Here is a 15167-nt window from a genome sequence, read left to right as displayed (position 1 = left end):
AGGACATTCCAGGAACTTCACAGGAACAAGCCCTCTAAAGGTTTATGGTAAGAGCATACAAGGCATAAGAAGCCAGAAGTGTGAAGGTCTTCGAAAAACAAAAGAAACTAGAAATCCATTGTGACAATCCCAGTGAGTAAGGAAGTGGGAGCCAGACATGAGGTCAAACAGGAAGGCCTTGAGATTGTGAGAATAGAGTGAAGTTTATAGCAGGTAGGGAAACAAAGCCTGAGAGCACTCATGATGTTTCTTAATGTAGAACTAAGAACCTCATTGAACTATCCACAGAGCAGTGCTAGTGTAAAAGGATAAACTATCCACAGAGTAGCGCTACTGTAAAAGAATAGACTAGCCACAGAGTAGTACTAGCGTAAAAAGATAGACTAGAGAGTAGTGCTAGTGTAAAAGGATAGACTAGAGAGTAGCGCTAGCGTAAAAGAATTGACTATCCAGAGAGTAGCGCTAGCATAAAAGGATAAACTATCCAGAGAGTAGCACTAACATAAAAGGATAGGGTTTTGTTTATTTTCTTTACTTTTTGTGAAGAAGGCCAGTAGATAACCTGCCACTTGATTTGGAGTCATGTATGTGATGTGTTAAATACATTGTTTTAGGGAAATTTATATTGTGCAGTGTGCAGGATTGATCTGAAAGACAGAGAACCCTGGAGGAATCTGTTATTAAACCAGGCATGGATATATTAGAGTCAGAATGATGATGGTGGCAGTGGTTATATTTGAGATTGAAAACTAACATGGCTTAGTAACAAATTATACTTAGGAGTAAAGGAAAGGAAAGAATCACATATGCACCAAAGTTTCTAACTTAGGTGACTAAAGTAACGGCAAGTACCAGCAAGATTTAAAACCTTTTTAGGTATTTGTACCAGGACTAAAGGACAGGTGAGAATTCAGTCTTATTACAGTAATTCCTCCCTATTAGTGAATTTCCTACACAAGAAATTTGAGCATTTTCTCTTTTAACCAATGTTTTCTCACAGTTACCAAGAGAATTTTTGATCTCATAATGCCAGTTATAAGTACCCGATAACCAGAAAAAAGGGAGCTGGGGATTGAGAATAGAAGAGCGGAGGATTAAAGCAGAAGTCAGGTATTGAATAGAGGTGTTTGCAGGGAAGGCTTAAGAAGAAAAAGGTGAAATGTACTTCATTCACTTCTGTGAGGCAGAAGGGAGTGCCAGTGTGTCAAAAACGGAAGATGAGAACAGAGCTGTGACTTCTCAGTCCTAAAGTAAGAAAAATATTGAACACTCTAATAGAAAGCCATACCCAAAAGAAAAAAAAAAAAAAAGCCTTTTAGTATGTCTGTAAAGTGTGACAGAGAAAAATTAAAACTCAGACCTCCTTTTGAAACTAAAAAGTGGGAAAACAGCAATCTTAATGCTAACTTAAGATATAAAATAACTTTAATATTGTTGTCACTTAATATTTTGTCTTAGATGTATATTATGAATATAGAATTATTTTAAAGACTTTTTTTTTTGAGACGGAGTCTCGCTCTGCCACCCAGGCTGGAGTGCAGTGGCCGGATCTCAGCTCACTGCGAGCTCCGCCTCCCGGGTTTACGCCATTCTCCTGCCTCAGCCTCCCGAGTAGCTGGGACTACAGGCGCCCGCCTCGTCGCCCGGCTAGTTTTTTGTATTTTTAAGTAGAGACGGGGTTTCACCGTGTTAGCCAGGATGGTCTCGATCTCCTGACCTCGTGATCCGCCCGTCTCGGCCTCCCAAAGTGCTGGGATTACAGGCTTGAGCCACCGTGCCCGGCCTTTTAAAGACTTTTGTGGGTACATTACCAACTTTAGTACCTCAATCTTATTTCTTTCCATGAGATCTTAAGTTCTTCAGTTGGGAATTCACTTGTTATTGAGACAGTAGCTGTAGCTAGGGCTAGACTGCTGTTTATCATAAGTTTGTGAGGGTGAAAATCTTACCTGAATTATTATTTAGTTTACTCTCTTGTATTTCCTTTTAAACTCTTTTTATTACAGAAAATTTTAAACATTCAAAAAAAGGGAAGTAGGCTGAGTGCGTGGTTCACACTTATAATCCTAGCAGTTTGGGAGGCGGAGGTGGGTGGATCTCTTGAGGTCAGGAATTTGAGACTAGCCTGGCCAACATGGTGAAACCCAGTCTCTACTAAAAATACAAAAATTAGTCAGGCGTCATGGTGCATGTGTATAATCCCAGCTACTCGGGAGACTGAGACAGGAGAATTGCTTAAACCCAGGAGGCAGAGATTGCAGTGAGCCAAGATTGTCCCACTGCACTCCAGCCTGGGCGACAGAACGAGACTCCTTCTCAAAAAAAAAAAACAAATAGTGTAATGAATCCCTCTTCACCAATCATTCAGCTTTGAATATTATTAATATCAACTAATAATCAATCGTTTTTGTCTATACCCTCCAACTTGATTATTTGGAAGCACACCTCCATCATATCATCTGTAAATTATATCTCAGGTCAGGGCTATGATTTCCCTGATTGCCTCGTTTAACAGTTTGTTTAAATCAGGATCCATATGAGCTGTATATTGCAATCGATTAATAAAATTCTTAATCTGTTTAATTTGCTTATAATCCTCTTATCTTTTTTCATCCTTGCAATTTATTCCCTGCAAAAAATAGAAAGAAAACTGATGTCATCTATCCTATAGTTTTCCACAGTTTGAATTTTGATGGTTGTATACTGTAGTATCTCATGTAATAGTATTCTTCTGTTTCCTGTATTTTTGTGAATTAATAATTAGGACAGAGGTTATGGTCAGATTCAGGTGCCACAGTTAAATGAGCTTTGTCTTTTTTTCTTGAGAACTTTTGCCTTATTACGCCTTTTCTTATTAAAATCAAAAGTTCTTCTGAATTTATGAATTAGGGAAACACTAATGTTTCATTAGATATTATTCATTTCAATTAGCATTCAAACTCTGTATAGCTTCCAGGGTTGAAATCTTACATTATTATGATTTTGATATTAATTATGCTTTTAAATAATAAAATTATTTTATAATTTATTAACATTTTGTTTTAATAGGTGGGAATTTGAAGAATCTGAAGAAGATCCAGTGACAAGTATTCCATACCAACTTCAAAGGCTTTTTGTTTTGTTACAAACCAGCAAAAAGAGAGCAATTGAAACCACAGATGTTACAAGGAGCTTTGGATGGGATAGTAGTGAGGGTACTAATTCTCTTGTAATGATAAGTGTTCTAATATTCAGACAATTCTAAGAGACAATAATATTACAAACACATTACACATAACTTAATTACCTTTATCTGAAACCTTTCATTGCAAGTTTGTTGTCCTAGATTTTCTAACACATTTCGTAACTCTACAATGAAAAATAACAAACATGACGAATATTGTAGCACCATAAAGTGTATACTATTTGTAGAATGCTGCAATCTCTTTATTTTCTGGTGTATGAATGCCTTTTCGTGACTGTCATATATATTCTTGTGTTCTTTTTTAAATTTGGCATTATTTAAAGTAGACTTTTCAATATTTCTGCCTATTTGCTTTTAAACAACAGATTGTTTCATTACATTAAGTTTATTGCTATTTCTAATTGAATTTTATCTTAAAATAGCTTGGCAGCAGCATGATGTACAAGAACTATGCAGAGTCATGTTTGATGCTTTGGAACAGAAATGGAAGCAAACAGAACAGGTAATTTACATCTCTCAAATCCAGGGGACTGTTTCCTAATAAATCACTCATTACCTTAAATGACTTTTATTCCATTGGAATGTTTTGGAACTTAGGGATTAGTCTCCTGGTTAAAGTACCCAATGGGGAATTGAAAGTACTGAGCTCTCATTAGCCATTAACTGAATTATAAATACCATCATTAAACCACCCTAGACTTTAGTTTTCTCATCTTTAAGGAAATTGGGCTGTATAACCTGCGCGATGTCTTTTAGCTCTGAAAATTATACATTTAAAAGCTGTATATATGTGTTTTGGGGATGATTTTTGAACAGCATTTTCAGATAATTAGGTAAATTATATGTCCTGTAGTCTGTAACACTAGTCATGAAGCATTACTTTTATTTTGACCAATGGAAGTATAGTCTTATGTATTTGACATTTAGGATCCTCATTAATATGACCCTATTCTTATGTAATGGAAAGAGGAGCAGGTTAGGAGTGGAAAGAACATTAGATATTAGGATGAGGAGTAAGGCTGAATGGGATGGGGCTCAGTACATGGGAGGATTTATGCTGGGTATACTAAAAGAAGGTCACAGGGATAAAAGGGGAGGAGTATATAAGGTAGCTAGAAGGGTCTGATATCTGATTGGAACTACTGTGATGGCTTGGACCAGAGTTTTTCAAAATGTAGATGACAATCTATTCACGGCTTATAAAATCAGTTTATTAGACCTACAACAGTATTTTCAAAAAATGGAATAGAATAGAACATAAGAGAACATCACATTAGAGTAAGTATTATTTTATGAAGCTCTTGTTAAAGTTGCATGCACTAGGTTGCAGTGTAAGTTACTTTCTTATGGTGATTTGCTATTCAGTATTTGAAAAACACTGGTTTGAACCACTTCAAAAGGCTGGCCTAGGTGAAGAAGACGGTCACATATGACTGATGCTGATGAATGAAGAAGGCTTCATTAAATAAGTGGTATTAGTGTAGACAGTGATGGTCAATCCACTTTAAAGGCTTATAAATCCTATTTGTTTGAAGAAATGTAAATTTATGAAAGAGGCAAAATGTAGTACACTTATCTTCATGCCTATTCTTACTTAGGAGATAACGAAAAAAATTTAAGTTCATTTAATGATCTAGTTTCTCTCCATAGTCTTATGGGGCTGTGTTTTAGTAACTATGTAGATGGTATTGGGGGCTGTTTCTTTTTCATAGGTCTGAAGTTGCCCTTCTTCCTTGTTACATCCCTTTCTGTGGGTCAACACTTCCGTTAAGATCAGTTGGGGCATTCCTACTGAGTTCCTAAGTTTTGGAACAAGACTCTTTGGTTGTTACTTAGGGAGTTATCTGCTGCCTTTGAGTCAGAAAAGCCCTAGTTAACTAAGTTTGGGGACTAGGTGAGAGATCCATTCTTTTAGGTGAGGATATTTTGAGAGAGATGGATTTTAAGATTTTTTTTGAATTTCCATACATTTTTAAAAGATTGTTGTGTAATATTTCTCCATAAAATTGTTCTGTGTATATTACTGAAAGCTAAAAGGTTTGATTTGCATCTTGAGCTAGAGGATATGATTTATACATCAGAATATATTATTGTGAGAAGTGGCGATAGACATATGTAAGTTATAAAACGCAACCAATTGTTTAACTGTATAATTATTAACATGCCTAAAGTGATAGGTTAGGATTTACTCTCATCTTAATGTAAAGATAATTTGAGGCTTAATGGTATAATAAATTGGTAACTAATTTCATCAAAACTTACATTAATAGGTTTTCTCATGATGAGTATTGAAATCGTTAATATTTGCACACTGACTCAAGTTAGTGTTAATCTAATTTTATTGATTTTTTTAGGTGATTTGTGTTTTTTTAATTTTTTCTATAAAATTTTAGATAAATTTAAATATTAAATATATAATAATAATTATAGATAAATATTAATGTTTTCTAAGATTTTAGCTGTAAATATCAATATCCTTTTGTAAACCATTCTAAAAAGTGTAGATTGTTACATGTTTTAAAGATTATTTTTAAGGAACACTTAAAAATGTAAATATTTTATTTTTAGGCTGATCTTATAAATGAACTATATCAAGGCAAGCTGAAGGACTACGTGAGATGTCTGGAATGTGGTTATGAGGGTTGGCGAATCGACACATATCTTGATATTCCGTTGGTCATCCGACCTTATGGGTCCAGCCAAGCATTTGCTAGTGTGGTGTGTACCTTTCACCTGACTGCTTGTGTATCCTTACACAGAATACATAATAGCACAGTGGTATAATCTCTTGTAAGGTAAGTATCATCCTAGATACACCTTCTTGGGTTGTTAGTCATTCCTGCATTTAAATTAGCAAGATCTAGAAGATTTTTGACCCTTCAGTGAGTCCTAATAGTGCATGTATTATAAGAGAGAAAGTGAATGCAAATGTACTGCCTCATGGTTCAGTGTTTTATTCTTTTGGAGAGGTGATTAGATGATTTCACTTTTATCTTTTTTTTCACCTCTAAATAGTCTATGTTATAAATGCTGTTATTATGACCACCTTTTGCATTGGAAAGTACTTTTTTGTTTTGGGGGGATTGTTTTGGTCCACACACTTCTAAAATTGGAAAAAGCACCTCTGGTTTTTATGACAAACAGTCCGTATTTTTAAAAGAAGCATCCCTACTCTAAATATTTAGTTTAAAAAGCATACACTGTAGTAGTAGCACAGATAATTTGAAGAATCAAAACTGTAATCACCTTAATTATTCACATACTGAGTATCTAACTGGGGGATTAGCTGAGATTTTCTCATTGTGCTTGTCATCCATTTCTTAATTGCTTTTTAATAATTTTTTAATTGTATTTTATCTGTACATATGTGTATTTACTTATACGACAGGAAAATCTTGGAAAGACTTAAGTTGATATTTAAAATTAAAGTGCTCAAAAACATTTATTTGAACCTACCATGTGCCAGGGGAAGCTTTCAAAGCTAAACAAGATATCTTTAAGAAGTAGAATTTCATTATGTTTTATGTTTTGGTCTTATTTATGTTGTTATTAAACTGATGGTGGCTTGTAGCTAAAAATCAGTTTTTTAAAAGCTTTTCTATACTTCTAAGATAGTGCTACAAATATGATTTAGTCCTCTGGCCTCTAGGATGATTGATTCCTTTTGATTTTTTCTCCTACCTTTATGTGGCTATTAGGAAATAACCAGCAATAAATTATGGAATCAGTCAATGGGGATCCAAAGCAAACATCTAAGTAAAAGACCTTTTCTGGGTAGTGTAAGATCAAGTCTCCTTTCCGCTACTGTTTTTCATAGTCAGCTTCCTGAGTATATTTGAAAAATTTTTTAGATGTTTAGTACTACCTTTTTAAATGGCCATCTAGGTGTGTTAAATGAGCTTTGGTTTGGGTGGCTAGTTTTGGTTTTTATTTTTTAAACCTTATTTTACTTTAATTTGGCAGTTCAAAGTAGAAATGATATACTGAAAAAAATCATTGAAAAATAAACATTTGTCTTTCAATGACTGATTTCCACTAATTTTTAAATACTCGCATTTTTCTGACAAAATATACTAGGGAAATATTCGGTAGTCCCAAGTGATATGGACTATTTTTTCTACCTTATTTATTAAAGTATTTTTATGAAAAATTTTCCATATATACATTTAGGTTAGTTTTTAACATATTGATTTGAGTATTCACCGAATATAATTGCTTAGCTAAATCTTTATGTCATTATATATTCACCTGCTGATTTGCCACCACTCTCTTAAGTACATTAATAGACAAAGTAATGGAGTGATTTGGAGGATACTTCTGGGGATGTGAACAGTATCACATTTCTAAATGGAATTCTCCAAAGGTAGTATCCTCCACTGATGATACATAGGTGGTAGTAGTGGTGGTGGTTCAGTGGGAATTGGAAGTTGCAGCTATGAAGCAGTATGTGAGCAGGTCTATAACACACATGCGCTAATAGGGCTTGCGGAAGAGAACTTAAAACTTTCTAGACTTTGCTGGAATCTCTTGAGGGAAATTACAGCAGGTGAAACTACCCAAGATAGGGGTTCTAAGGAGGATACTACCTTCGGAGAACTTTAGTTAGAGGTAAGTGATTTCTCCTTATTTTCTGAATTCAAATCTGTAGCCTAACTCTTTTTAGTCCACAAATATCATCATACAGCATCTAAAATTGGTGATATGTCACTGCTTGCCATTTTGTGTTTTGTGAACTGTATATGTTTTAAAAAGAATTGGAATTATGGATTGCAAAAATCTAGTTAAAAGAGGTATCATAAAAATCATTCATTCAGATTATATAAAACTGGCCTGAATTTTAACTGGACTCTTAAAATTATTATTCTACCTTTTTTAGTGGACTGGTATTTTTGCCTTATTTAATATATTAGATATAGATGTAGGCTGGGCACAGTGGCTCACACCTGTAATCCCAGCACTTTAGATAGCCGAGGCGGGCAGATCACTTGAGGACTGGAGTTCGAGACAAGCCTGACAAACATGGTGAAACCTCATCTCTACTAAAAATTAGCCGGGCATGTTGGTGCGTGCCTGTATTCCCAGCTACTCAGGAGGCTGAGGCAGGAGAATTGCTTGAACCCAGGAGGCAGACGCTGCAGGGAGCCAAGATTGCACCACTGCACTCCAGCCTGGGTGACTGAGCAAGACACCGTCTCAAAAAAAAAAAAATAGATGTAGACATATACATTAGCACGTGCATGTGCACAGACACATACACATTGATGGTTATACATTCTGTTTATTGTATGTTTCGTTTAGTGTGCCACAACATTATGGGTTTAATTTCAGATAATTGAGAGTGAGGTCTTTAAAAAATTGAAGGGTTTTTCTTTTTTTCCTCTCTTTTTAAAAATTGATTAAATATTTCTTTTATTTTTTAGAGATGGAGTCTTGCTGTGTTGACCAGGCTGGTCTCAAACTCCTGGTCTCTAGCAATCCTCCCGTCTCAGCCTCTCAAAGTGCTGGGATTTCAGGCGTGAGCTACCACACCCAGCCAGGGATTTTCTTTTTTAAACCTTCATCTAAAATGTCCAATTTCTGGAGTTGTTTTATCTTTATGGTCAGATAAATTAACTTGCAAATAATAGGGAGGATTAAAATAGGACTGAAATTAGCACTCATCTAATTTATTATAATATCCACAATCTATTTTTATGGGACTTTTTTAGTATGATAACAGATTATATTTATAATGAGTGCTGGGAGACTTCTGCCGTTTTAAAAATAAGCTCTGGTAAAGTAGGGAGGCCAAAAAAAGCCTTTTTAATAATATTTTCTTTATTCAATAGATTTTTAGTTATTATAACTGATATTTGTTAGATTTCTGATCTTCATTTTACTCACCCAAGTAGGGAATCAATATCGAAAGGCTATTCTGCCATTCTGTATATCTCAGATTGAGTTCTGTTGAATACTAGTCTGTAAAAGGATTTAGTAAATATTTTGGGGAAAGTGTCCTTGTTTAAACAGATTTGGGAAACTATAACAATAATCCTCTTTGGAAATACCACAGTGCATATTATATTGTAAATGCCCCAGTGATTCCTGTAGTTGAGAAGTATGTTTAAATGTGTTTAACCTAGCATTTTCTTTCTCTGTGGGACATCTGTTAATATCTCAAGAGACATTAGGATTCTGAGGAACATAATATGGGAAGCTCTACATTAGATTAAGGTGATTTAAGAACATCACTACTTTGTTTATATTTGTGTCCTTGGGATGTTGAGAAAGAGTGAGAATACTAAAATATGTGTTACAATTTTCTTTTGTTTTACATATTTTTTATTAATCCTGAAAATATCAGCTGAAGAATTACTTGTAGTAATCCTTAAATAATTTTGTTCTTAATGACTTATTAGACAGTTAGAACCTTCTATGTTCACTGACTAGTTCACTGTGATTATTGCCAACCCCATGTGAGAATGTATTAAATAAGGAGATAGTTCTAAGTACATTCTAGTAATACATAGAAATTAGATATATTAACTTTTTGTTTGTTAATTATGAAAGCATAATTTATAAATTAAAGAAAAACGATGTAGCCTCATGTTTGACATTATCTAGGGAAGTGCTTTTTTATTTAACAGTAAAATTTTAGACACTTATCTTTTTATTGGTATATTTTGTCATACAACATTTATTTAGTACCTACTCTATGGCAGACACTGTTCTAGGACATTTTCTTTTAGGATACTTTTATTCTGTTATTCATTACATACATTTAAATACCTGTTTATTATGACAAAAAATGTGTTCAAAAGTTTGATCAGGGTTTAGCTGATTAATTTCATATAGTGCCTTTGGAGAGATAAGATTATATAAAAGACTTGTTCCCTAAGTAAACATAGTTTAATGATTGTTTTAAAGTTTTGAATGGAAAATTGTTAAATTAGTAAGTATTTATGAAATCAAAAGCATTTCAACTGTTTACACAAGTTTATATTATAAGTCCTACCCTGACATAACAGGTGGTTTGGACATTCTTACATGGCTGACTCAGCCACAGAACTCATTTGGGTGAAGGAGTGGTCCAGATTTGTCCAAATGTGTAAGCATCAGATAAAGAAAAATCTCTTCCACAGACTCTACCCTCATTTTTCCAGGAATGTGTATGGTTGGACATAGTGGGAACAAGTTTAAAAAGTGGGGACTTCTGCTTTCAGGAAGATGAGGCAATCCCTATTCCTCCCACTAAAACAGCTGAAAACCTTGAGCATTATATATAAAAAAAACTTAAGAAGACTGACAGGTGGAGAGAAGGCATACACACTAGGGACCTCAGCACCCAAGGAATAGCATAGTGGTGAGTTCCATGGGTTTTCTTTTTGCCTAATATATCCCAGACTTGGAACTGAAGAAGCTGGCAGCCTGGAAGCAACAATGGGCGCAGACTGAAAAACCCTGTTCTTTTTAACTGAAGGACCAGGAAAAAGACAGCCTAGCAAGCCAGAAAACTTTTAGACCATAACTGCTGTGCTCTAACCAAACACCACAGAAAAAAATGGCCTTACATCAACTTGTGCCTGCCAGTGCTGAATGGGAAGCCTAGATTCTCTGTTCCTTCACCACCTCCCAGGGGTAAGGAGACGAGCCCCTCCTGCTTTTGTCAGTGTTGGGGTGTAGTACTGAGATACTCCTGCCCCTTACAGCCAAGGTTGTATCAGCAGAGGCCTACTGAACAGCCAGAATTCCTTTCCCTACCCAGCACTAACAAGGAACTTCCTCCATTCAGATGTCCACATAGGCTAAGTGGGAAACCTGGACTTCTAATGCCATCTAGCACTAATATGGCAGAGCCCTTTCCCCAGATGGTACAGTGTCAAAGGAAGCATTTAAACTAGAAGGTTTAAATATGGTCCAGAATCTCATAACACCTCAAATGTCCAGGTTTCAATTAAAAAATCACAAATCTCAGTTTGAGTTAAAAAAGAAAACCAGTAGGCATAAACACTGAGGTGACAAAGGTGTTAGGATTATTTGATAAGTATTTTAAAGCAGCCATCATAGAAACACTTCAGTGAGCAATCCTAAGCACACTGAAAACGATGGGAACGTAGAAAATTTTAGAGAATCAATTAGAGATATAAAGAAATGAAATTTTGAGACTGAAAACTGCAATAAGCAAAATTAAAAACCCAGTGGATAGGCTGAACAGCTGAATGAAAGAGACAGTAGATCGAATCTGTGAACTTGAAGATAGAATGATAGATATTACCCAATCTAAACAGCAGAGAGAGGATAGACTGAAAAAAACATATACCCTCAAGGACTTATGGGACTAAAACAAAAGATTTAACACTGTGTCATGGAACACTGGAAGGAGAGCAAAAGGTATAACACTTGTGTCATTAAAGTCCTGGAAGGAGATTAAAAAGGAAAAAGAAGACATACAAAGAAATAATGGATGAACATGTTCCAAATGTAGCAAAAGGCATAAACTTACAGATCTGAGAAGCTGAGCAAACCCCAAACAAAGTAAGCCAGAAGAAATCAGGAATGGCCATGTTAGTGTCAGATAAAGAAGACTTTAGAACAAAGAAAATTACCAGAGACAGAGAGGGGTATCATATTGTAATAAAAGTGTCAAACAACCAAGAAGACAACAATCCTAAATGTGTATGCAGAAAATAACACAGCTGCCAAAATACATGAAGGAAAAACTGTCAAAACTAAAAGGAGAAAGACAAATCTACAATTACAGTTGCAGACTTCAGTATGCCTCCCTGTCTTACTGATAGGTAGAACAACTAGACAGAAATAGCAAAGATGTAGAACTCAGCAGCACCATCAACCAACAGATCTAATGTACATTGCTAAAGTGCTTCACCCAACAGCAGCAGAATACACATCCTTTTCAAGTGTCCATTAAATATATTCAAGGATAGACCATATACTCTGGACTATAAGACCTCAAAAAATTTAAAATCATGGAATGTGCGATTTTTTTCAACAACAGTGGAATCAGGTTAGCGGACAGGAAAATCACGAAACACTTGGAAAATAACGCTTCTGAATGATCCATGGGCCAAAGAGGAAGTCTCAAGGGAAATTTTAAAAATATTTTGAACTTAATGAAAAATAAAACATAACCAAATTTTTTTGAGGCACAACTAAAGCAATACCGAGAGGGAAACTTACAGTGTTAAATGCTTATACTAAAAGACAGGAAAAGGGCCAAATCAGTAATCTAAGCTTCCACCTAACCTGAAAAAAGAAGAGCAAAAGAAACCCAAAGCAAGCAGAAGGAAGGACATAATGAAGAAAAGCAGAGAAATCGGGTAACATTGAAAATGGGAAAACAGTAGAGGAAGTCAACAAAACAAAGGGCTGGCTCTTTGAAAAGACAATAAAATTGACAAATAGCAAGACTGACAGAGAAAAGGGGAAAACAAAAATTTCCACTATCAGGAGTGAAAAGGATATAACTATAGATCTTGCAGATACCAAAGGGATCACAACAAACAACTCTGCACACGTAAATTTGACAACTTAGATAAAACAAACCAATTCTTTGAAAAGAACTCAATAGGAATTAGATAATTTGAATAGCCCTGTAACTGTTAAGGTAATTACATTTTCAATTTAAAACTTCTTGAAAAGGAAATCTCCGAGTCTGGAATGTTTCACTGGATACTTGTATCAAACATTTGAAGAACAGTCAACACCAGGTCTATACAATTTCTTTTCAAAAAAAAGAAAAAAGAGGAGGAAACCCATAGTCATGTGATACTATTCTTACCTGATATTAAACCAAGATAGTTCTTTAAAAAAATCAATATCCCTCATATGTATAGTTGGGAAAGTTCTTTCCAAAATATCAGGAAATGGAATTAAGCAATTTATAAAAAGAGTTATACATTGTGACTAAGTGGGGTTGATTTCCAGGATTCAAGACTAGTCAATATTTTAAAAATCAATGAGTATAATCTTCCATATTAACAGGCAAAAAAAGAAAATTCATATGATCATATCGATTTAGAAAAGGTGCTTAATAAAATTCAAAATTCACTTATAATAACTCAGATTACTAGGAATAGAGGAAAATTTCCTCAGCTTGATTAAAAAACATATCTAAAATATCTATAGCTAACATCATACTTCATGATGAGAGACTGCTTTCTTCCTAGGGAATGGCAAGCTTGTCTAGGCAAGGATGTCTGCTCCTATCACTCCTTTTCAGCATAGTCCTAGAAGTCCTAGCCAACACAGTAAGGTAAGAAGAGGAAATGAAAAGCACTACTAGACAGAGTGAGACTCTGTCTCAAAAAAAAAAAAAAAAAGGAAAAGAAAAACACTACTAAAGGAAGAAATAAAATTGTCTGTATTTTTAGGTGACATGATTATCTATGTAGAAAATCCCAAGGCCTCTACCAAAAAAAAAAAAAAAAGAAAGAAAAAGAAAACCCTGAACCAATACGTGAGTTTAGCAAGGTAGCAGGATAAAAATAAACATAAAAAATAAATTGTATTTCAAGATACTAACAATAAACATGTAGAAAGTGAAGTTTAAAGTACAATACCATTTCTAATTTTGCAAAAAGAAAAAAGATGGAAATCCAACAAAAAATGTACTGAACCTATGTGTTCAAAACTACGAAACTTTGAAAAGATCTTGTTAAATAAGCTAGGACCAGAAAGACAGATATTACATGTTCTCATTTACATGTGGGAACTAAAAATAAAGCTGATCTCATGAAGGTGGAGAGTAGAGTGATGGTTACCAGAGGCTGGGAACAGTGTTTGAGAGAGATGGGGATGAAGAGAGGTTGGTTAATAGGTGCAAACATACAGTTAGATAGAAGCAGTAAGTTCTAGTGTTTGACAGCAGAATAGGGTGACATATCGTGTATTTCAAAATAGCTAGAAGATTTTAAATGTTCCCAATACAAAGAAATGGTAAATGTTCAAGGTGATGGATATCCCAAATACCTTGACTTGATTCTATGCATGTATCAAGTATCACAAGTACTTAATAAATATTTACAATATTATGTGTCAAAAAAAACATTGAAAAGAATATTTAAGTAAATGGAGAAACATACTGTACTTATTAATTGGAAGATTCAACATAATAAAGATAATTACATAGTCTTAATGCAGTTCCTGTCAAAGTCCAGCAAGATTTTTTGAGGACGTATACAAGCTTATTCCAAAATGTATATGGAAGCCTAAGAAACTAGAATAGCTAAGAGTTTTCAAAACTAAAAATGAAGTTACCAGTCTACATGATTTGGAATGGAATACTACTTAGCCAAAAAGATGGATTATATGGTTCTTGTAATCAAGACTATGTGATACTGGCAGAGGGGCAGACAAATAGATCAGTGGAATAGAATAGAAAACCCAGAAATAGATCCACACAAATATGCCTAACTGATTATTGACTGAGACACAAAGGCAAGTCAATGGAGGAAAAATGGCGTTTCCAACAAATGGTGATGGAACAACTGGACATCCATATCAAAAAATGAACCTTGACTTAAATAACTTTATACAAAAATTAACTCAAAATGGGTTATAAATGTAAAATGTAAGACTAATGTAACTTTTAGAAAAAACATAGGAGAAAATCTTCCAGATCTGGGCTAAGCAAAGAGTTTTTAGATTTTCTATCAAAAGTACAGTCTACAAATGGGACAATTAGCAAACATTGAAATTAAAAATATTTACTCTCTGAAACCCCATATGATAAAGAGAAGCTGTAGACATTTGCAAGCTGTCTGTCTGACAAAGGACTCATATCTAGAATATATAAAGTACTCTCAAAACATCAGTTTAGAAAAATTCATCTAGACAATTGACAAAAGACATAACATTTCATCAAAGAGGATATACAAATATCAAGTACAGAAAAGATACTCAACATTGCTGGCTATTAGTGAAATGCAAATTCAAACCATAATGAATATGTTATTCTTTACCTGCCAGATGGCTACAAATAATG

General features: G+C 34.5%; 1 protein-coding gene across 4 annotated transcripts in view; it reads left to right on the top strand.

The window, feature by feature from the left end:
• USP47 (ubiquitin specific peptidase 47) overlaps nucleotides 1–15167 on the top strand; it is a 117792-nt gene that overhangs the window by 59703 nt on the left and 42922 nt on the right. For all 4 annotated transcript variants that reach the window (XM_033205811.1, XM_033205809.1, XM_033205812.1 and 1 more), the window contains 3 exons: nucleotides 3049–3194; nucleotides 3607–3686; nucleotides 5753–5902. In XM_033205811.1, the coding sequence (XP_033061702.1) occupies nucleotides 3049–3194; nucleotides 3607–3686; nucleotides 5753–5902 (376 nt within the window). The remainder of the gene's footprint in view (nucleotides 1–3048; nucleotides 3195–3606; nucleotides 3687–5752; nucleotides 5903–15167) is intronic.

Source organism: Trachypithecus francoisi, unplaced genomic scaffold (assembly GCF_009764315.1).
Source record: "Trachypithecus francoisi isolate TF-2019V2 unplaced genomic scaffold, Tfra_2.0 Lachesis_group8, whole genome shotgun sequence".
Taxonomy (NCBI): Eukaryota; Metazoa; Chordata; class Mammalia; order Primates; family Cercopithecidae; genus Trachypithecus; species Trachypithecus francoisi.
This window is presented reverse-complemented; position numbering and strand designations above follow the sequence as displayed.